The 22,995-nt window shown below is 48.0% G+C and overlaps 1 protein-coding gene and 1 pseudogene across 3 annotated transcripts in view; both read left to right on the top strand.

Annotated features, from left to right (window-relative positions):
- Positions 1 to 13,259, top strand: part of LOC105509444 (chromosome unknown open reading frame, human CXorf36) — a 50,171-nt gene extending 36,912 nt beyond the window's left edge. The window contains exons 3-5 of one of the 2 annotated variants that reach the window (XM_011938670.1): positions 7,576 to 7,749; positions 9,791 to 10,079; positions 12,006 to 13,259. In XM_011938670.1, coding sequence (XP_011794060.1) covers positions 7,576 to 7,749; positions 9,791 to 10,079; positions 12,006 to 12,346 — 804 coding nt within the window. In that variant the 3' untranslated portion in view covers positions 12,347 to 13,259. Of the gene's footprint in view, positions 1 to 2,500; positions 4,446 to 7,575; positions 7,750 to 9,790; positions 10,080 to 12,005 lie in introns of those variants that run through there. The other variant, XM_011938671.1, reaches the window with a different exon arrangement.
- Positions 13,260 to 13,280: 21 nt separating this feature from the next.
- Positions 13,281 to 14,688, top strand: LOC105509442 (annotated as a pseudogene). Its single transcript, XR_001001439.1, has one exon. The product of XR_001001439.1 is annotated as a keratin, type I cytoskeletal 18 pseudogene (transcript).
- Positions 14,689 to 22,995: the final 8,307 nt, after the last annotated feature.

Here is a 22,995-nt window from a genome sequence, read left to right as displayed (position 1 = left end):
TGTTCAGTAGTGGTGAATCTTTGTCTTTTGAGAAACATTTGCTTTTGGAAACTGCCAAAAATCAGGCAGAAGCAAGTTGCACAATTAGGATGGAAGATGGGCTTCAGGATAATACGGCTATACAGGGGCACAGGATGGTGAATGCTTTAACAAGGTTCATGCACATTATCTTCCATGCCATTCCCATGAGGTTTGAGAAAAGACACTGTCATCCCTCCTCTTACAGAGGCAGAAATTGAGTCTCAGTAGGCCCAGGACTTCCAATCCTAACCCGCTGCCCTTCCCTCATGCCTCAATAAAAGCCCATTTCTCTGGGTTGGTGGGCTGCCTGGCTCTCCTGGAGACGAAAAGACTCCATGAGCCCACAGAAGCTTTTAAGACCCGAGGCAGCCCTGGCATCCAGCGACCATGCATCTGGTGCTTTGGTCACTGTTTCATGGGGGCCCCCAATCACCCTCACTCATGGCATCTCTGCTTCTTTCCATAGCACTGTCCCATCCTCTCTTTCTCAGATAGATCCCAAATCAAAATCCCAAAAGGGAATCAGAATAATTGGCTTAATTCTTTACCAATAGCTCATTAAGTAGAGCCTTTCACACCAGGTACCCCCTATCCATCAAAGATGGCCTTGCCCTGCTGCCCTAAGCAAGTGGCCATAGAAGGGGAAGCTTCAGCTATAAGGGTACGTAGGGCATGGAGAGTACCATGGCTCTGTATGGAAGGCACATCTAGTACGTGCCAGTGACAATGTCGATGCTGATGACCATGACGGTGACAATGATAGGTACTAATGTACTGAATGCAGAGGATGTGCCTCTCACCAGGCCAAGCCTTTTGTGTGCATGTTCTGTGAGGTTTGTAAACCGAGTTTGTGCTGAAATTCCAAAGAAAGAGCTGGACAAGCAGCAGCAGAGAATTCCAACAGTGTCTCTGGTTCTTTTCACCATGCTAAAATGGACTAATTTAGCATGGTAAATAGCTATGTATTGTCACGCGATGGGTAGTGTGACAGTATCTTCACTGACCTGATATAGGACGTCTGAAAATGGAGGTGTCTAGGATGCCAGCTCTCCTTTGGTTCTTGTCACCCCAAGTTGCAGCATGGGGCTAGTGGCCAGTTGGAGTCAGTACACGGCCCTTAGACTGCCACCTTTCCAACGGCCACCTGGCACTCCTGATTCTTCTTTCCACTCAATCCTTCCTTGGAGTAGGCTCTGCAGTGTGATGTGAGGGGTCAGCAACCCCATCTCTCCTTCAAGCAGCTATGATTTCCTCCTGAGAGATTCATTCGGGTGGTTTTGAAGATTGTGTGGTTTTCTGGAGCACCCCTATTATAGTGCGCACATCCCTTTTTAAAGGGTAACTTTGGACTTTTACCAGCCAGACCTTTCTGGGGACAGATGATAGCCATCTGAGGAGTGATGGAGAAGCCATTACCAGCTGTCTTTACCATCAAGAATGCACAGTCATTTTTATTTGTGTCTAAGCTAAAGAAAGAAGTCTGCCCAGGGACTTCTTCCAAAGCTCCTGAGATGGAAATGCTGAATTGCATCTCAGTTTCTTATCTCCCTTGCTCCCCTTCTGTTCCCTAGGCTTGGCTGGTAACAAGAACAGCTCATGATATCTGTCTAAATCCAGAGTTCTAAGCCTCCAACAGACCTACCTTTCCAGAATTTCTAGGTGGGGACCTAGGAATCTGTAGGTTTATAGCATTCTGAAGGCTGGGATTGTCAGCCAAGTTTGGGACACAGTGCCCTATTCTGAAATCACTGGCTTTTCCCCCCATCTTTCTCCCCATTAAATCCATGTAATACCCTATTGGAATCTGGCTATGAAAGCAAACTTGGACACCAATAAGGAGCATTGGAGCGACCACAGCTCACTGCAGTCTTGAACTCCTGGGTTCAAGTGACCCTCTTGCCCCAGTCTCCCGAGTAGCTGGGGCTACAGGCATGTGCCACTACACCCAACTAACTTAATGTTTTTCTATTATTATTATACTTTAAGCTCTGGGATACATGTGCAGAACATGCAGGTTTGTTACATAGGTATACATGTGCCATGGTGGTTTGCTGCACCCATCAACCCGTCACCTACATTCGGTATTTCTCCTAATGTTATCCCTCCCCTAGCCCCCCAACCCCCGATAGGCCCCTGTGTGTGATATTCCCCTCCCTGTGTCCATGTGTTCTCATTGTTCAGCTCCCACTTATGAGTGAGAACATGTGGTGTTTGGTTTTCTGTTCTTCTGTTATTTTGCTGAGAATGATGGTTTCCAGCTTTATCCATGTGAGCCACCACACCCAGCCAGGAGCATGATCTTTAACAAGCCACTTCCTTCCTGGTCCTTATTCCCATCTGGAACATGGGAGTATTTTATTAGATCACTAGATAATGCCGTCTACCATTTGCATTTACCTGCCAGGGCTGCGAAAATTAATGTCACATTTTCCACAAATCTTTTGAAGCCTTTTTTTAATCAATCATTTTAAATTTTCAGGACTGTCACCAGGGCCAGAGAGAACTAAAGTTCCTGTGTGTGCTGAGATAACACCAGTGAAAAAGCCTGGCATAGGGCCCAGCACTTAGAACTTCCAGAAAGTGTTAGCCTTCTCCCAACTGTGTTATACCAACCACATTTTCAAATAGTAGTCACTAAAGAGGCTTCTGCATCAAGCCTTCACATGCAGCTCCCATGCCACCCTCCAGAATTCACCTACACACAGGCCCACCAGCAACAGGCTACCTTTGCACAATATTCTCTGATGGCAACTCCAAAGCCCCAGCTCTTTCTACCACACTGTGGTCCCCTAGATGGGACCATTGCTCAGCCCACCCCAATCCAGATGTGATCCTACTGTCATCTATTTCTGGCAAGATTCTCAGTCTGGACAGGTCTTCCCATGAGATAGAACCTGATAAGGAGCTAGGGCAATTCTGACAACATTACAGAAGGTCCACATAACTTCTAAATTTTGGTCTGGTCTGAAGGAAAACCTGTTCTTGCGCTAGTGATGGATGAACTGTCTTATCTGTAGCTTCTAGAGGGAAACAAAAGCATATCTCTTTTATTTTTTAAGTACCTCCATCAGAGTCATGAAATCATCTGTCAAGATTATTTATCTTTTATGTTTCCATTCTGGTAAGAACCCTTTAAATGAGGACACTGCTGACTGCTGGTGATGTGTTTTGAGCAAACACTCCGGGGTATGGATGAAAGCCAATCGCAGGTCAAATGACTCCTTGGGGAAGTTACTTCTCCTCTATTCAGATTTCACTAAAAGCTTCCAAGATGAAAGCAAACCTAGATTTCGGTCTTAGTTGCTGTCCGTTTTTGTAATGAACAAGTGTTTTTCCTTTAGCTAGTGTTATCAGGCAGGGTTCTACCAGAGAAACAGAACCAGTAGGAGATACACATACATGTCCAGATTTATTTCAAAGAATTGATTTACATGATTGTAGGGACTGGCAAGTCCAAAATCCATATGGTAGACTAGCAATCTGTAAACCTTTGGGCAGAAGCTGATGCTGTAGTTTGCAGATGGAATTCCTTGTTCCTTAAAAAAATCCATTTTGTTCTTAAGGGCTTTGAATGATTGGATCAGGCCCACCCAGATTATCTAGATAATCTCTTTTACTTAAAGTAAACTGATTGTAGGTGTTAATCATATCTATGAAATGCCTTCACAGCAACACCTAGACTGGCATTCAATTGAATAACTGGGGATTACAGCCTAGCCAAGTTGACACAAAATTAACCATCACAGCAACATGTCTGCTAAATTTTATCGACCGTCTTACAGACTGTTAAGGATTGTGGTAGAGAACTGTGACAGCCACTCTCAGTATCACCCTGAACCAAAGGCCCTTATCAAATAACAACATAGCCAAGCAAAATTCCAGTCAATGGAGACATTGACTGGTTGGCTGGCTTCCCAACGGATAGCACCAGACAGGAAATGCAAGGAAGAGGAAACCAGGCATGGCAGGGAGAGGGGCAACAGAGGTCCAAGGTTTGGTTATCTTTTTATTTTTCACTGGGAGGTGGTAAGTTAGCCCTGTTGCCCATGTATGCAGATGGGAGAAGTGATTTGGAAACTCCAAAGCAATTGGTAATCCCCAAAATCCCCAAAGTGTATCTGGTTTGAAATGGAACCTTATTTTATCGGAAATGGCTGGTTTCTCAATTCTGCTTGCCATTGGCCCAATATAATTGTGGGTTTGCACATGGCCAGCACATGCCAAACAGAAGTAGACAAAGGTCTCACTCTGTAAGTGGGACCTTGGGGGAGGAGCTGCCTGCATCATAAAGGGAAGGGGTAGTACAAATGGTCTCTTAAGCCTGTTCCTGCTGTAGTTAAAGAGGTGGTTCAGAACCTTCTCAGCAAATATATCAGTTATTTATTGTTGTGTATTAAACCATTTCAACACATAGTGGCTTAAAACAGCAATCATTTATTTTGCTCATGAATATGCAACTTGAGCAGGGCTTGGTGGGAAAGGCTCACCAAGCTCCACGTGGCATCAGCTGGGGTGGTTCTATAGGGCATAGAGGTTCCACTTCCAAGATGCCTCAATCACACGGCTGGCAAGTTGGGGCTGGCTGTCAGTTAGCAGCCCAGTTGCAGTGAGTGGGAGATCTTGGTTTTTCTCTCCACGTATGGCTCTCCATGTGACCTGGGCTTCCTTACAGCATGGTGGCTAGGTACAAAAGCAAGCATCCAAAGAGAGAACCAAGTAGAAGCTGTATCACCTTTTAAGACCTAGGCTCAGTGTTTTGCAACTTCACTCTTGCACCGTCCTATCCACCAAAAGTGAGTCACCAAAGGCAGTCCATATTCCAGGGGAGGGAAATGAGACTCTATCTCTTGATGGGAGAAGTGACAAAGAGTTTGCAAACATGTTTTAAGATCACCTCAGCAAACAATATTCTTGTTGTCCACCCTCACGTTGAGTACTATCTCTGACACCTCCTTTCTTCTCACCAACAGCCCCCAACCATTCAGCTTATCACTAAGACTAGTATATTCTGCTACCAACAAATATCTTCAAGTCTTTGCATTCTCTCATCTCACATCTCAATCATTGCATCTTCCTAACTGACCTTCCTGCCTCCATTCTTTCCTCCTGTGATATTTAGGATTAAGTTCAGTTGCATGTAACAACAAATCCAAGTAACAGTGGCTTAAACAAGATCAAAATACACTTTTATTCATTGCAACAGGGTCTCACTCTGTTGCCCAGGCTGTGCAGTGGCACAATCATGGCTCACTGCAACCTCCACCTTCTGTTCTCAAGTGATACTCCTACTTCAGCCTCCTAAGTAGCTGGGTCTACAGGCATGCACCACCACATCTGGCTAGTTTTTGTATTTTTTGTAGAGGCAGGCTTTCACCATGTCACCCAGGCTGGTCTCAAATGCCTGGAGTCAAGGGATCTGTCTACCTCGACCTCCTAAAGTGCTGGGATTACAGGCATGAGCAACCATGTCTAGCCAAAATACACTTTTTAAAAACCATAAAAGAAACTGATACATAGCTGTCCAAGGCCAATATAGTGGCTCCATGATTGTCAGGGATCCAGGCTACTTTTATTCTGCTGCTTCACAGCCCTTAGTGTGCCCTGATCCAAGATGGCTGCCTGAGCACCACCCATCACTTCCACATTCCGGCCAAGAAGAAAAGAGTGAAGAAAGCTACATTCTCTCCCTTTAAGGACTCTTCTCAGAAATTTTTACTTATATCTCATTGACTGGTACCTAGTCACATTATCACACCTAGCTGCAAAGGAAGCTGGGAATGAAATCTTTATTTGGGGTGGCCATATGCCTAGCTAAAATGCAGGGGCCAATAACTAGCAGTATTGGCCACACTCCTGTGAATCTATTGTCCACATAACAACTCAGAATCGCTTTCCTAAAATGTATAGCTGAGCATAAAATGTGTATCTGCTTAAAGGCTTCAGTGGTCCCCTATCCCTTCTAGATAAAATCAAAATTCCTTAAAATAACTTCATCTGTCTTCCATTTTGGGATTCCTCTCTGTTCACTCTCACTAGTGATACTCTAGCTTCAAAAAGCCCTAACCACCTGTAGCTTCTAGCACATTCTCTCTCCTCTCAACATTTTTGCATATACTGTTCCCTCTGCATGAAATACTCTTCCACCCTCAGGTTCAGGCTTCAGCTTAAACTCACTATCTTTCAAGAAATCTTCTAGCATCTGTATTAGTCTATTCTCACACTGCTGTAAAGAACTACCTGAGGCCAGGAACCATGGTTCATGCCTGTAATCCCAGTACTTTGGGAGGCCGGGGTGGGTGGTTCACCTGAGATCAGGAGTTTGAAACCAGCCTGGCCAACATGGTGAAACCCAATCTCTACTACAAATACAAAAAAATTAGCCAGGTGTGGTGGTGCATGCCTGTAATCCCAGCTACTTGGGAGGCTGAGGCAAGAGAATAGCTTGAACCTGGGAGCTGGAGGTTGCAGTGAGCTGAGATTGCACCATTACACTCCAGCCTGGGTGACAAGAGTGAAACTTTGTCTCAAAAAAAAAAAAAGAACAAAAAGAACTACCTGAGACTGGGTAATTTATAAAGAAAAGAGGTTTAATTGGCTCACAGTTCTTCAGTCTGTACAAGAAGCATGGCTGGGGAGGCCTCAGGAAACTTACAATCATGGCAGAAGGCAAAGAGGAAGGATGAAAACTCACTCCTTATCATAAGAACAATAAGGGGGAAATCTGCTCCCATGATCCAATCACCTTCCACCAGGTCCCTCCTCCAACACTGGGGATTACAATTCCACATGAGATTTGGGCAGGGACACAGATCCAAACCACCACACCCACATGGTGTTAGTGGCATCTGTATTAGTCTGTAAAGAACTACTGGAAGTGTTCATGAAAAAAAAGCCTAGGTTCGTATCTCCAAGTCTTACCCCAAGAACACAGTGGTGCATATAAAGACGCTCAAGTGCAGCCTCATAGTTGTGATATCGAAGTCAAATGGCAGAAGGAATCGAAAGAGCCCATGGCAAGGAATGAATTCAACCTGGGATCAGCCTTCTTTCCAAGGGCAGGGTGGGGGTGCAATGGTGGGTAGAGACACAGGCAGTGCAAAACTCAGGTGGCCAGCTGAGGGCTGGGGAAAGGTGGGGTCCACCTGCTCTCCCATTCTTCCTCTCCCCCGCCCTGTCCTCGGCCTGCCCAGTGCCCTCCTGCCGTGCTGCCCAAGAGAGCTCATTCTCTTCTCTGTTCCCTGGGTCTCTGTGCCCCACCCCAGTGTAGCCTGTGGTGGGGGAGGAGGCCTCCCATCCCGCCCCCGCGAAAGTGCTCTGGCCACTCTCCCCAGCCACAGGGATGTGCCCCCTCTTCCCCCTGGGCGGAGCTACCCAACACCTCCCACCCCACAACCCCTACTCCTGTAGGTCTTTCCCCCACGCCTCACCTGGCCCCCCAATCTCAAGGTCTCCCTCACCCCCAACACAGGGTCTGCCCATTCCCCCTCCTGCTAATCCCCCACAAGAGCTTAGCATCCCTCTGTCTTCTCCCACCTCTCTCCCACTTGCGCGTAGGGCCTGGCCAGTCCGCTCCTGCGCTGCCCTTCGCAGCGACTCCTGGATCGCGTGGTCAGGCGCTATGCAGAGGTGGCCGACGCTGGCAGCATCTTCATGGACCATTTCACCGACCGCGACAAGCTGCGCCTGCTCTACACGCTGGCTGTCAACTCACACCCCATCCTCCTACAGGTACGCAAGGACCTGGCAAGCCCTCTAGGTTGGGGGTCAATCTTGGACTCGCAGAAACCGCCCTGGATTGAGCTCTCTCCCTCCTTTTACTGCATGTCTTGGGGCCACTAGCCCATGTTAGGACCTTTCTGGCATGTGTTGGCTTCTGCAGTGTGAAAGTGCTGTGGCTGCTATAGAGGAAACAGGTGTGGGAGCCCAGAGCTGAGAGAGGGATGGGGATAGGAGGGAACAGTAGCCACCTTCACTGCCTGAGCAGCCCTGAAGGGCTTTGTGAAGGAGGCCAACTTTGACCTGTGCCTCAAAGATCAGTCAGATGGGATCAAGCTCAGGAAGTGGAGAAATAGCCAAGGAATGATCCACCCAGAGATGCACCTTGCAGCTATGCTTGGAAAGGAGGGGGGAGAAAGAGGAAGTAACTCCTAAATGTCCATACACAGGGGAATGGTCAAATAAATGAAGATGCATTAAGGACCTGGAGATACACTGGTCAACAAGACAAGTATGGTGTCTCCTGCCTTCATGCAGCTTCCAGTCCAGTGGTAGAGACAGACACTTAACATGGAAACAAACACCCATAAAATATGTGGAGCCCAATCACTCTGACTGACCCCTGACCTCAAGGGTAAGGATACAGGGGTCACATAATGGACACAAAGGGAACTAGAAAGTCGGGGAGAGGAGGTGGAAAAGGAAGAGGAGTGGAGAGAGAAAGAGGGAAGAAGAGGAAGGGGAGGAGGAGAAGGAGGAAGAAGAGGACTAAGAAAAGGAAGAGGAAGGAAGGCGGGAGAGGAGGAGAGGGGAAGGAAGGAGGAAAGAGAAGGAAGAGGAGGGCGGAAAGGTGCAGGTAGAGGAAGAAGAAGCCACAGCAAAGACAGTTAATAAACACTGGCCAAAGGGATGATGACTGAACACATAATAACAGCTCTCATTTACTCAGTCACCTGCACTGTGCTGAAGGTTTGACATCATCTCATTTAATGCTCACAGTCACCCCCCGAGAATATTATTATTGTCCCCTTTTCCAGATGAGATTCAGTGGAGTCCTGAGATGTGAAGTGACTTGGCCCAAGTCACTTTTAGCCAACATCAGCAATAGAACCCAAATGCAGAGCCATCTGCCTGCCCTCAGAGGCCACACTCTTCCCGCTAAAACCTGCCTGGCGACATTGGCCTTTGAAATACTAGAGAAGGAAAAGGAATTGCCAGTTGTCCTGCACTCTCACAGATCTTTTCTCCCAGACCTTGGCTACTTCTAGGCCTAGCTCCTGAGAGGCGTGGGATAAGAGCATGGGGCTGGGACTCAGCCCTGGGCTCTGCCCAGGAAGGGCAAGGCATGGAACCCAGGAATGGCTATGTGGCCGCACCTGTAGACAACAGTAGGCCCAGGACTTCCCTCTGCGGTACATAGTAAGAAAGGTCCCCTCCAGGCCAGGTGCTGCGGCTCACACCTGTAATCCCAACACTTTGGGAGGCCGAGGTGGGTGGGTCACCTGAGGTCAGGAGTTCCAGACCAGCCTGGCCAACAAGATGAAACCCAGTCTCTACTAAAAATTACAAAAAAAAATTAGCCAGGCACAGTGGGGTGCACCTGTAATCCCATCTGTAATAGAATTAAAACATGGGGAAGGGGAGGGCCGGGGCATTGCCATGTTCCAAGAGGTATAAAAATGGTTGAGAGAATCTTCGCTGACGTGTTTTGAGATGCTGATCTTTCTGTACTTGCAGTGAGGGACAGAGATAGAGAGATGATTGATAGATTGATAGATAGATAGATAGATAGATAGATAGATAGATAGATAGATAGATAGATGATAGATGATAGATAGATGATAGATGATAGATAGATAGATGATAAATAGATAGAGATAGATAGTTAGAGGTATGATAGATGATAGATAGATGATAGATAGATAGATAGATAGATAGATAGATAGATAGATAGATAGATAGACAGAGGATAGAGATAGATGGATAGATAATAAATAGATAGAGAGCTGTCACCAGATTTTTCTCTCTAATCCTCCTCCTTCTGGCTTGGCAGATCTTCCCTGGGGCTGAGGGATGGCCGCTGCCCAAGTACCTGGGCTCCTGTGGCAGATTCCTCGTCAGCACCAGCACCAGACTGCTGCAGGAATTCTATGGTGCACCCCCAGATCAGGCAGCCGACCTTGCCTACCAGCTCCTGGGTGTCCTGGAGTCTCTGAGGAGCAACGATTTGAACTATTTCTTCTACTTCACCCATATTGATGCAGGCATGTTCGGCGTCTTTAACAACGGGCATCTGTTCATCCGGGATGCCAGTGCAGTGGGTGTCATCGACAAGCAGGAAGGTACTCAGCATGGGCCTGGCTGAACAGCTGTCAGAGGGGAAGTCAGGGTGACAGGAGCTAGGGAAGGGTGGGTCAAGGGTCACACTATTGGGCCTTTCCCATCTCTGCATGTCACAGTGAGAGCCACTCAAGTTCAGAGAATGTTAGATTTCATGTAAAATGTCCCTCACTTCTATTTGAATTTCTACTCTAACTCCATCTCCAAAGGGGAAGTGGATTTGACCTTGTCCATGAGAAGCATTGTGCATAGTGGCACAGCCCCCAGCTGCACCCTCCCAGGGCAGTGCTGTTGTGCAGTTGGGTCTATGTGGCCCAGGGACCTGCCTTGACCCTCCTCTCTCTCTCTTTCTGTCTCTCTCTCTTTCTCTCTCTCTCTCTTTCACTCTCTCTCTCCTCTTTCTCTCTCTCGCTGTCTCTCTCTCTCACACACACACACACACACACAACTTTTGGGTCCATCTCCCTCTCAGAGTCTTTCTCATCAGATGCTTTTACCCGATATCTAAAACTTAAATATCAGGTTGATTTACTGGTATAGTTTGCAATCCATTTTGGCACAATTGCTCTGTATAAAGTTTTCAAAGCAAAAAAGCACGGAAGCGAATGAGGCGGATGACTGAATTGTGTTTCTCACTATGTGTAAAGTGTCATTCAGGGTTCTAGAACCCTTCGAACACCCTAATCTCTAATGCTGACCAAATTTTCTGAGCCCAATAAGAGGACAAATGATTTTTTTTCTAATTTCTGATTTTGTTTGTATGCAAAAGCTTACAAAAATAGACAAATTAAACCACACTTATTTATTTCCTGATTTGCCTTTATTAAGAAGAGTCAAATTAGAAGAAATGAGGCTGATTCCAGAATATTCCAGATATGTAAATCATGAAACATCATTCACACTACAACTCATTGAATACATATTTGGGATTACTTGTTTTTTCTCCTAACTTTGCATTTAATTTTGTTTTTCATTTTTGTTTTTGTTTTCGAGACAGAGTCTCACTCTGTCACCCAGGCTGGAGTACAGTCGTGCAATCTTGGCTCCCTGCAACCTCTGCTTCCTGGGTTCAAGCGATTCTCCTGCCTCAGCCTCCTGAGTAGCTGGAATTACAGGCGCCTGTCACCACATCCGGTTAATTTTTGTATTTTTAGTAGAGGTGGGGTTTCGCCATGTTGGCCAGGCTGTTCTTGAACTCCTGACCTCAGGTGATCTGCCCATCTCAGCCTCCCAAAGTGCTGGGATTACAGGTGTGAGCCACCGCGTTTGGCCCTCACTTTGCATTTTAAAGGTGCAAATGAAACCAGTCCCAATAATTTCCTGAGTTCCCTAATTTAGTAATAATGAGAGTCTGACAATGTGGATGTGATCCCTACAATTACCAGCCTAACTTCTGGTAGGGGTAAGTGGGTTTTCCGTGCCCAGGCCTCACTATTGTAGCAGAGTGGATTCCTTCCATGTGGTTCTCAAAAGGAGCCACTGTGTCCCTGAGTCCTAAATCTCCTGGTGACAGGGAAATGCTACGAGACTGTACTAGATCACCCAGTTATTATTATTTTTTTTTTAGATGGCGTCTCGCTCTTTTGCCTAGGCTGGAGTGCAGTGGTGCAATCTCGGCTCCCTGTGACCTCCGCCTGCCGGGTTCAATGTTTCTCCAGCCTCAGCCTCCTGAGTAGCTGGGATTACAGATGTGCGCCACCACATCCGACTAATTTTTGTATTTTTAGTAGAGACAAGGTTTCACCATATTGGCCAGGCTGGTTTCGAACTCCTGACCTCAAGTGATCTGCCCACCTCAGCCTCCCAAAGTGCTGGGATTACAGGCTTGAGCCACCGTGCCCAGCCTCACCCAGCAATTCTAATTAGTGGTGCCCTCCCTCAAGGAGCACAGGTGGCAGGGTGTATAATATTTCCCATTTCTTTTCTAGGCAGCCAAGAAGCCACCAGAGCAGGAGAGAATAAAGACATCTTTAGCTGCCTGGTTTCCAGCTGCCAGGTCCAGCTGCCCTCCTGCGAAAGTGTCTCTGAGAAGCAGAGCCTGGTGCTGGTGTGTCAGAAGTTGCTGCCTCGACTTCTCCAGGGGAGGTTCCCCTCACCAGTGCAAGACGACATAGACTCCGCTCTTGCTCAGTGTGGGGACAGCACCCGCCCAGACCCAGAAGTCCTTGGGGCTGCCAGCTGGCTGAAAGACATCCTGAGGCCCCTGAGAACCTGTGACTCTAGATTTGCCTATCGTTACCCAGATTGCAAATATAACGATAAATTCTGAAGGGCTGGTGTCTAGCTGGCCTTGGGGACAACACGCTTGGCTCTCCATTCCCCCAGTCGGGTTGCTGCAAGGTTGAAAGAAGCAGCACTTTTTTAAAGATGAGAAGAAAGGCACATTCATTTCTCAGGGACTGAGAGGGGAGTTGTGAGATACCATGTGGCTATCTCTGCTGACTGGGACATCCTGGCAAAGCCCGGGGTGGGCATCAGAAGAACTGGGTATGGACGCTCACTCAATGTCTTTGAGCCTCAGTTTCCTCTATTCTCCACCAGACTCTCCTGAGTGTGAAAGAAGACAGAGATGGAACCACCACTGAGCGTATATCCCAAGCATGGGTCTTGGGACACATGCTCACCACCTCCATCCCAGGTGGTTACAAAGTGTGTTCCGGAAAAGCACAGAGGCGGGGAGCATGAGAAAGAACCATGCAGATCAGGAGGCTGGAGTGGAGGGAAGGCAGGGGAAAGACAGGCTCCCTGCCGCTACCACTTTAGACTCAGACAAGAGGGGCCCCCTTCCTGCTCCCTATGGCCCTGCCTCACTCCCCACACCATCACAGGATGAGGAGACTGCAGGCCAAGGGGACATGCCTGCCACCGCCTACAGCCTGGGACCTGAGGCTCCATACACCTGTGCATGGAGCTTCTCGTGGTGTGGGAAGAAGCCAGGGGTAAGAAGATAAGGGGGGCCAGTGGGGGACCAATGTGTTAGCCCAAGTCCTCCAAGAATAGGTGTCAAGATAGAGTGAATGGGACAAAGATTTGTTAGGGGCAGTGCTTGTGTGAAAGGAAAGGAGGAGGGAGCCGGAGAAGACTGGGAGGACCGTTAAGTTGAGCTGCAAGTTGAGCTCCAGTGAAGGAGAGAAGGCCCGGCAGGAGTTTGCTAAGCTCAAAATCGAAGAAAGGTTCAGTAAGACTGTCAGGGTGGAGTCGGCAAAGCCTGAGTCCTGTCGTCTGGCCTTCCTCCCATACAGCATGAGCTTCACCACTCGCTCCACCTTCTCTACCAACTACCGGTCCCTGGGCTCTGTCCAGGCGCCTAGCTACGGCGCCCGGCCGGTCAGCAGCGCGGCCAGTGTCTATGCAGGCGCCGGGGGCTCTGGTTCCCGGATCTCCGTGTCCCGCTCCACCAGCTTCCGGGGCGGCATGGGGTCCGGGGGCCTGGCCTCAGGGATGGCCGGGGGTCTGGCAGGAATGGGAGGCATCCAGAACGAGAAGGAGACCATGCAAAGCCTGAACGACCGCCTGGCCTCTTACCTGGACAGAGTGAGGAGCCTGGAGACCGAGAACCGGAGGCTGGAGAGCAAAATCCGAGAGCACTTGGAGAAGAAGGGACCGCAGGTCAGAGACTGGAGCCATTACTTCAAGATCATCGAGGACCTGAGGGCTCAGATCTTCGCAAATACTGTGGACAATGCCCGCATCGTTCTGCAGATTGACAATGCCCGTCTTGCTGCTGATGACTTTAGAGTCAAGTATGAGACAGAGCTGGCCATGCGCCAGTCTGTGGAGAATGACATCCATGGGCTCCGCAAGGTCATTGATGACACCAATGTCACTCGGCTGCAGCTGGAGACAGAGATCGAGGCTCTCAAGGAGGAGCTGCTCTTCATGAAGAAGAACCACGAAGAGGAAGTAAAAGGCCTACAAGCCCAGATTGCCAGCTCTGGGTTGACCGTGGAGGTAGATGCCCCCAAATCTCAGGACCTCGCCAAGATCATGGCAGACATCCGGGCCCAATATGATGAGCTGGCTCGGAAGAACCAAGAGGAGTTAGACAAGTACTGGTCTCAGCAGATTGAGGAGAGCACCACAGTGGTCACCACACAGTCCGCCGAGGTTGGAGCTGCTGAGACGACGCTCACAGAGCTGAGACGTACAGTCCAGTCCTTGGAGATCGACCTGGACTCCATGAGAAATCTGAAGGCCAGCTTGGAGAACAGCCTGAGGGAGGTGGAGGCCCGCTATGCCCTACAGATGGAGCAGCTCAATGGGATCCTGCTGCACCTGGAGTCAGAGCTGGCACAGACCCGGGCAGAGGGACAGCGACAGGCCCAGGAGTATGAGGCCCTGCTGAACATCAAGGTCAAGCTGGAAGCTGAGATTGCCACCTACCGCCGCCTGCTGGAAGATGGCGAGGAATTCAATCTTGGTGATGCCTTGGACAGCAGCAACTCCATGCAAACCATCCAAAAGACCACCACCCGCCGGATAGTGGATGGCAAAGTGGTGTCTGAGACCAACGACACCAAAGTTCTGAGGCATTAAGCCAGCAGAAGCAGGGTACCCTTTGGGGAGCAGGAGGCCAATAAAAAGTTCAGAGTTAAAAAAAAAAAAAAAAAAAAAAAAGACTGTCAGGGTGTCCTCAAGGCAAAGGCAACCATCAGAGGAGCCCTGTGTCTCCCACAAATAGACCCCGTTAGCATCCCTGCTGCACTCAGTGGTTGGCGGAAACAGCAAAGATAGATTTCAGAGCACTGCAGCAGGGGCCCCTGGTCAGCCCCGCTCCCTAGAGCAGGAGATCTGCAGTGGGAGAACATTCTTTTTGTAGCTACAGCTGAGGCCCTGGACCAGCTCTCTCCACACCACATGCTCCAAGTTGGGACTCTAGGGAGTCTAGGAATTTTCCTTCAAACTTGACCTTACAGGTCACTCATCAGAAAAATATTTTTTTCAAGGTCAATCAATAGAACATACTTTATTCAACAGTTTGTTTGCTTTTGAAATATTTAGCCATATGGTATGTAGGCTTCCATGTACTCTCTTGCCCTGGCCCCTGAAACATAAGCAGGGGGCTCTTCTGTACCTTTGCCCAGCCTCCCTGCCAGCCTTTAACCCCAGGAACCTCTCAGTCTACCTCCTCTTTTACCTCAGATTCAGGTATCTGAATCCCCTCCTTTAAAGTCAAAACAGGCTGGGCATGGTGGCTCACACCTGTAATCCCAGCACTTTGGGAGGCTGAGGCAGGTGGATCACTTGAGGTCAGGAGTTTAAGACCAGCCTGGCCAACATGGTGAAATCCCATCTCTACTAAAAAATACAAAAATTAGCCAGGTGTGGTGGTGTGTGCCTGTAATTTCAGCTACTCGGGAGGCTGAGGCAGGATAATCGCTTGAACCCAGGAGGCAGAGGTTGCTGTCAGCCAAGATCACACCACCGTACTCCAGCCTGGATGACAGAGCAAGACTCTGTCTCAAAATAAATAAACAAAAATAAAGTCAGAAGACCTGGCTTAATAGGCCTCACTGTGCAGATAAGGAAACTGAGGCCCAGGGAGGAAGAGTGATCTGCGGAGATACTTCCAGAACCCCTGCAAGCTGAGCCCCAGGGAAGGAGAGAAGGTCCGGCAGGAGCTTACTAAGCTCAAAATCGAAGAAAGGTTCAGCAAGGCTGTCAGGGTGTCCTCAAGGCAAAGGCAGCCATCAGAGGAGCCCTGTTGCTATTAGAAGGCTCCTGTTGCCCTCCCCTTCGGCCTTCGACTTTCACCTATGCTACCCAATTCTGGTCCCTTCACTCCCATTCAAAAACAGACTCCAGAAAAGCTTTATTTTGTGGAGTACCTGGTTCCCTTTTGGGTTTGTCTCTTGACTGCTGCAGGCACTGCCCCAGGGCAACCATGACAGTGAGGATGACTGGCCAAGCTTGTGGACTGGCCAGCAAGCTTAGGCTGCCTGAGACGCTTTGAAATGGCTGCCTTCTGGCTTGGTCTGGAGGATGAAGACTGACCACCCTTTTCACCTGCACAGCCGCAGTCCCTCTCCTGCTGGCCTGACTGCAGCTGTCCTCCCAGCTGGCCCCCTGACCAGAGACCAGGAGAGAGACCACAACCTCCAGATCCTCCAGAGTCCCATGGAGGAAGAAGGCTTACCAGAGAGACCCTCTGATGCACGAGCCAGGCCCCACCCCTTCTCCCTGCATCCAGCTGTGTTTCCACCACAAAATGCCTCCACACAATGAGTGACTTTGGCCCTGTGTGGGCCAGTGCGTGGTCTGAGGTAACCCTCGAATCCCTCCACCACACATCTGTCCACCCGCACGGATTCAAGTTGAGCACTTGCTCCCTTCTCTCCTCCAGACCAGTCGCCTGAAACTCGGAGCAACATTCCTTCGAAGCCATCATGTAACCCTTGGTGCTGCTGAGTCCAGACAGGAAATGCAGACCTGGGACTCACCTGTATCAGCAGAAAGAGACCTTGTGCCCCACTTGTCTGAGTCCCAGGATGGAGTAAATGAGAAAACGGGCGAGCTGTCCCCTGAGGAGCTGTTGGGAGATTGGTTTTTAGTATAAATTACAATAAAATCCTGTGTATGTGTACGGCTGTGTTCACATTCACAGTGTAAGCTGTGATATGGTTTGGATGTTTGTCCCCTCCAAATCTCAGGTTGAAATGTGATCCCCAGCGTTGGAGGTGGGGCCTGGTGGGAGGTGATTGGGTGATGAGAGAAGTTGCCTCGTGAATGACTTGGTGACCTCCCGGAGGTGATGAGTGAGTTCCCTCTGAGCTCACTCAAGATCTGATTGTTTAAGAGTGTGGCACCTCCCTCCCCCACCTCTCCCTCTCTCTCACTTCCGCTCTCACCATGTGACACGCCTGCTCCCCCTTCGCCTTCCACCATGATTGGAAGCTTCCTGAGGCCCTTACCAGAAGCAGATGCCAGCCCCACACTTCCTGTACTGCCTGCAGAACCATAAACCAAAATAAAGCTCTTTTCTTTATCAATTACCCAGCCTCAGGTATTTCTTTATAATAATACAAAAATGGCCTAATACAAGCTGGGTGCTAAGGAGAGCAGGGCAGATGTCAGGCAGGTCCTACATATGCTTAGGGGTGACTTAGAAATAGTTCCCCAGCTAGTGGCTTTTCCTGGGTTCAGGAGATCACAGAGTCCTTTTCTCATACACCTTCACAACAGAGCAGACGTTCTTGTCAACATGCCTGAAGACCACAGGTCCCACTCAGCTGCCTTCACGGAACATTTCCCCCCTCCCCACAGCCACCTGCTAACCCTCCCCCACTCACCCTGTGGTGGACACAGAGCTGGGCCACCCAGCTCTCCCTTCAAGAAACAATGCTTTTCCCAGTGCGGGAGCATGGTTGACACGCAGCATGAAGCCATCAGGCCCTTCGGGCTCTGCCTCAGCCACACAGAGTGGCTTCACTAGAGGTCACACCCTTCCTAGGGCATATCTAGACCCAGTAACTAGGCATGGAGAGGTGCGAAGGCCCAGCAATTTTGACCCATTGAGCAACAACTCTAACAGGCAATTCTCCTTCCAGAACTCCCCACCAAGCTGATCAAGACTTGCCTCACAGTTTAACGTCCCTCTGCCCATCCTGCTTCCTCTGCATTCTTTTTTTCTTTCTTTCTTTTTTTTTTTTTTTTTGTGAGACAGGGTCTCACTCTGTTGCTAAGGCTGGAGTGCAGTGGCACAACCTCGGCTCATGGTAGCCTCTGCCTCCCGGGTTCAAGCAATTCTCATGCCTCAGCCTCCTGAGTAGCTGGGGTTACAGGTGTGTTACTCCCAGCTAATTTTTGTTTTTCGTTTGTTTGTTTGTTTGTTTGTTTTTAAGTAGAGATGGGGTTTCAACATGTTGGCCAGGCTGGTCTCAAACTCCTGGCCTCAAGTGTTCCCCATAGCAACCAGAGCAGATGCTGGGAAAATGTTCTTGCTGAGGGCAATGACTGCGTTCTTTAGCCCTTTTCACTTGGAGTACTTCATACACCATACTGGCCTTACATGGGATAGAGTCACTTCCCCAGGAACTGCGCCTTCCCTTCAATAGCCAGGAGACAGGAGAGTCAACACTCCAGTGACTTCAGGCGGAAAGAAATTACGTGTTGTGTATTCTCAGTCCCCCAGAATTTGATTCGAGGCGTTAGGGTATTTTTATGAATTATGTCAGCCATTGTCTTTAAGCCTACAGGACACGCTACATAATTTGTGACGCCTGGTGCAAAATGAAAGCGTGAGGTCCCTTGTCCAACAATTATTAAGAATCTCAAGACAAGACAGCAGAATATTAAACCAAACTCAAGCTGTCTGTGATTGCATTGGTTGCAGGTCCACAAAGCTGACCCTGGGTGCCTGTAAATACTAATTCTCCCTACTTTTGGCATAGAGTGTTCTCAGCATTTGCTGGGGTCTCATTTGACCTCCACATCCCAGGGGAGTAGGTGTGGGACTAGCAGCAATACTTAAAATATTTAGGCTGGGCACGGTGGCTCATGCCTGTAATCCCAGCATTTTGGGAGGCTGAGACAGGAGGATCACCTGAGGTCCAGAGTTCATGACCAGCCTGGCCAACATGGTGAAGCCCTGTCTCTACTAAAAATACAAAAATTAGCCAGGCGTGGTGGCACCTGCCTGTAATCCCAGCTACTCAGGAGGCTGAGACATGAGAATTGCTGGAACCCGGGAGGCAGAGGCTACAGTGAGATCGCAGCACTGCACTTCAACCTGGGTGACAGAGTGAGACTTCATCTAAAAAAGAAATTAAAATAAAATAAAAATTACAACCACCATGGGGCAAAGGAACTGACCTATGAAGACAGGCTCCACCAGCTGCAGCCATCAGGAGAGCCAAACCACAGCCCTGCAGGCAAGATCTCCTTTTCAAACAAGGAAAGTGATTTCAGTGATTTGCACAAAATGACAATTTTTAGGTCTCCTGCTTTCCCAGTCCTCCCCTGTAGCATCTGACTTCTGCCTGTAAGTGATTCCATGAGCCTGAACATTTCTTCTGGAGTTAAAATAAATGCTTTGTCGGATGTATGTTCTTTTTTGGATCAGACAGACCTAGCATCAAATCATGACTTTGCTGGTTACTGTGTAATCTTGGGCAGGTTACTTAGCCTTTCTGAGCCTCCCTTTACCCATCCATAAAACCTGGAGAAAAAGATTTATCCTTTCTGAGTCATTATCCTGTGTAAATAACGTAACATCCCTCAAGAGCCCTGCACATACGGGAGGTCGATATTTGAAGGCAAATGTAGGGAAAGAGCAGAGGGTCTCCCCGGGCAGAAAGGGTTCCTGGCATAGCCAAGGCAAGTGCAACAGCGTCTTGGGAGGGACTCTGGTCCCTACCCCAAGCCTCTACTTCTGCTTAGAGGAGCCACCAGAATGCCTCAGGCTGCTACACAGTCTGACTGGGGCTATTTTTCTTCCCTCCCTCAGCCAAATTCTGAGTGGATCATGAATGGCAGCAGAGCAGCCACTAACCTTGGCTCCCTAGCCCGGCCCTCCGCCAGGCTCAGAAGGGGATCCTCTTTAAGCAGGTAATGTTGGGGGCCTGAAGAAGTCCGTCCATGCTCACTACGTGAAGAGAAACGAGGAATGCAGTTTGGCCTGTTGAAAACTCCAGCCTCACTGCCATTTCATGATGATGTGACTTTTCTGCCCACCTTGGGGCCTGTTGCTCACATATATTGGCACAGCTGAGCTCACATGCTCACATGCACATAAGTATACTCTCTGCTCTGTCCACACTTTTTTTTTTTTTTTTTTTTTGAGACAGGGCTTTGTCCAGTCTGGAGTGCAGTGGTGGCATCATGCCTGGTTAATTCTTTAAAATTTTTTTTATAGAGGCAACGGGGTCTCACTCTATTGCCCAGGCTGGTCTCAAATTCTTGGGTTGAAGCAATCTTCTTGCCTTGGCCTCCCTAAGTATTGGAATCACAGATGTGAGCCGTAGCACCCGGCCATGTCTGCCTGTCTTGATGACACTGTTGAAAGATGGTCGTGGGCTGTGTGGGAGGGTCAACACACAGGAAGGGGCCATGGCATTTGCAGATACAATGACCCTTCAAAAAGGCAACTTCGGTGCAGCACACCATCATGGCACATGTATACCTATGTAACAAACCTGCACATTCTACACATGTATCCCAGAACTTAAAGTATAATTTAAAAAAAAAAAGGCAATTTAGACCAGGCATGGTGGCTCACACCCATAATCCTAGCACTTTGGGAGTCCATGGCAGGAGAATCACTTGAGCCCAGAGTTCGAGACAAGCCTGGGTACTATAGTGAGACTCTATCTCTACCAAAAAAAAGAAAAAAAATAGCAAGGCATGGTGGTGCATGTGCCTGAAATCCCAGCTCCTCGGGAGGATGAAGCAGGAGGATCACTTGAGCCTGGGAGGTTGACGCTGCAACGAGCTGTGATTGCACAACTGCACTCCAGCCTGGAGCCTGGGTGACAGAACAAGACCTTGTCTCTAAACATAAAAAATGAAAAAAAAAGGTAACAAAGTAATCGACCAGCAAAGGTAGGCTAGGCAGCTGTGCAAGTGGCCCACCCATTACAGTTCTTTTAGAATCAGATAAGGAGACAGTAACACTCCTGTCCCAATCAAGTGACTAGAGAATAGTGTCAGTCCTGGACAATGACTCTAGAGGCAGTGCGCCATTGCAGAGGGAGCGTTGGCTCTGGAAACAGACACGTGTGCCTTCAGATCCCGCACCAGTCCCTCTTCAAAAGGCAGTGCTTCAAAGTTGTTTATTACCATGATGTTCATTGCAATTGTATAATGAATAAGCAAATATTTGCAATGAATAAGCAAAGTTATTCATTATAACTGCAAAATATTGGGAGCAACCTATATGCCTGTACATAGGAGAGTGTTTGAAAAAACTACAGTTCATCTACACAATGGAGTACTGTGCAGCTGTACAAATGAATGAGGAAAAGCTCTATGACCTGATAGGGAATGTATTGCAGGATACAGTGCTAAGTGAGGAGGAGAAAAGCAGGACGCGAAAGCATATTTACAGGATGTTACCTTTCATATAAAAAAAGGAGGGGATATAAGAAATCATTTAGGCCAGGCACAGTGTCTCACGCCTGTAATCCCAGCACTTTGGGAGGTCGAGGCAGGTGGATCACTTGAGGTCAGGAGTTTGAGACCAGGCTGCCCAATAAGACAAAATCCCATCTCTACTAAAAATATAAAATGTACCAGGGCATGGTGGCACGAGCCTGTAATCCCAGCTACTTGGGAGGCTGAGGCAGGAGAATCACTTGAACCCAGGAGGCAGAGGTTGCAATGAGCCAAGATCGTGCCACTGTGCTCCAGCCTGGGTGACAGTGAGACCTTGTCTCAATAAATAAATAAATAAATAAATAAATAAATAATTTATATATCTGCTCATTTGTAATGCTCTGGATTGGATGCTGTCAGCGAGTGGGGGTAATTCTATGCTTGAATATATCAATAAATCTTATCTACAGGACAGGAGAAATGAAGCATGGCTAAAGCTGTCATTAGTAAAGTCACAGCAGTCACTCCTATTCTCATACTAACCAGGATAAGGGGATGTTTTGGTCATTTCTGTTTGAACAATGTTCACGTTGTTGTTTGTGTTCAGACATGAGTACAGAGTGGCCTTGTTTTGTCTTGATCTATCTTGGTCACAGAGCAGCTTTGTTTGATGGCATTCTGAGAAATTGTTTATGTTCAAAGAGACCACAAGGACCAAGCTACAAGGGCCAAGCCAGCTCTGAGTGACACCGAGGGTAAGGCCTAACTGATAATGCCAAGTCAGTTCCCAGCTGGCATGAGCTGCTTTTCTCTTTCTTAGTGGGACAACTGGTGAAATTTGAATAAAGTCTATAGATTAGTAAATAGCATTTTATCAGTGTTCATTTCTTAGTTTCAGTCATTGTACTATGATTATGTGAGGGGTTAAGATGAAGGGAAGTTGGCCGGGAGTGGTGGCTCATGCCTGTAATCCCAGCTTTTTGAGAGGCCGAGGCAGGAGGATTCCTTGAGCCTAGAAATTCAAGACCAGCCTGGACAGCATAACAAAACCCCATCTCTATTTGTATCAAAAAAAAAAAAAAACACAGAGGAGAAGTTGGGTGAAGGGTATAAAGGAACTCTATATACTATTCTGGAACTTTTTTTAAGTCTAAAATTATTCCAAAATAAAAATTAAAAAAAAAAAAAAACTCAGTGTATGAAGTAGAAGAGGTTGACTTGTATATCCGGGCCACGCTGTATAAAACCAAATGCATATCTCAAAACACTAAAGCATTACCTGTGTGACAAGATGGTCCCAACAGCACATAGAAATTGAGTAGGATTAAAAGGAAGATTCCGGGCTCCCATTTAGGTCTTACTCTAGGGTAATGTCCTTGGTAGATTCATCACTGCCTCGTTTTCACTGTTATTGCTCTTTTTCTCCCTTTCTTTTATTTAATTTGCCCAAGTGACTATGCCCATGCTAGAACCAGGACTGCCCCTACCACCCTGGAAAGCAGCAGAGACCTGGGCCTTCCACACGCTCACTTCCAATTCCTTCCCTTCTACACACAGACCACAGTGCCTCTTGTAGAGAGGACACTGAGAATGAGTTGAAACTCACCCCACACCCCACCTCGGCCCATTTAGCTGAATCCACCTTTCTGCCTCCTGCCCATACCTGGAGCTTCTCTCTAAAAAAATCACCCTTTAAAGAGAATTGTGCCAAGGTGAGTTCATACTCCTCTTGTCAAAATAACAAATATTTTAATATTTCATTTGTGTAAGGGATCCTATGCAAGGCAGGCAAAAATTCAAGAAAAGAGGCAAGTCATGGAAACTTGGTGAGAATATAATCCTATTGAAAAGCAATTTGGCAAAGTTCATCAAGAGCCTCAAAAAGGA

Source organism: Colobus angolensis, unplaced genomic scaffold (assembly GCF_000951035.1).
Source record: "Colobus angolensis palliatus isolate OR3802 unplaced genomic scaffold, Cang.pa_1.0 Scaffold176, whole genome shotgun sequence".
Classification (NCBI taxonomy): Eukaryota; Metazoa; Chordata; class Mammalia; order Primates; family Cercopithecidae; genus Colobus; species Colobus angolensis.
Note: the sequence above shows the minus strand (reverse complement) of the source record. Positions and strands in the feature narration are given on the sequence as shown.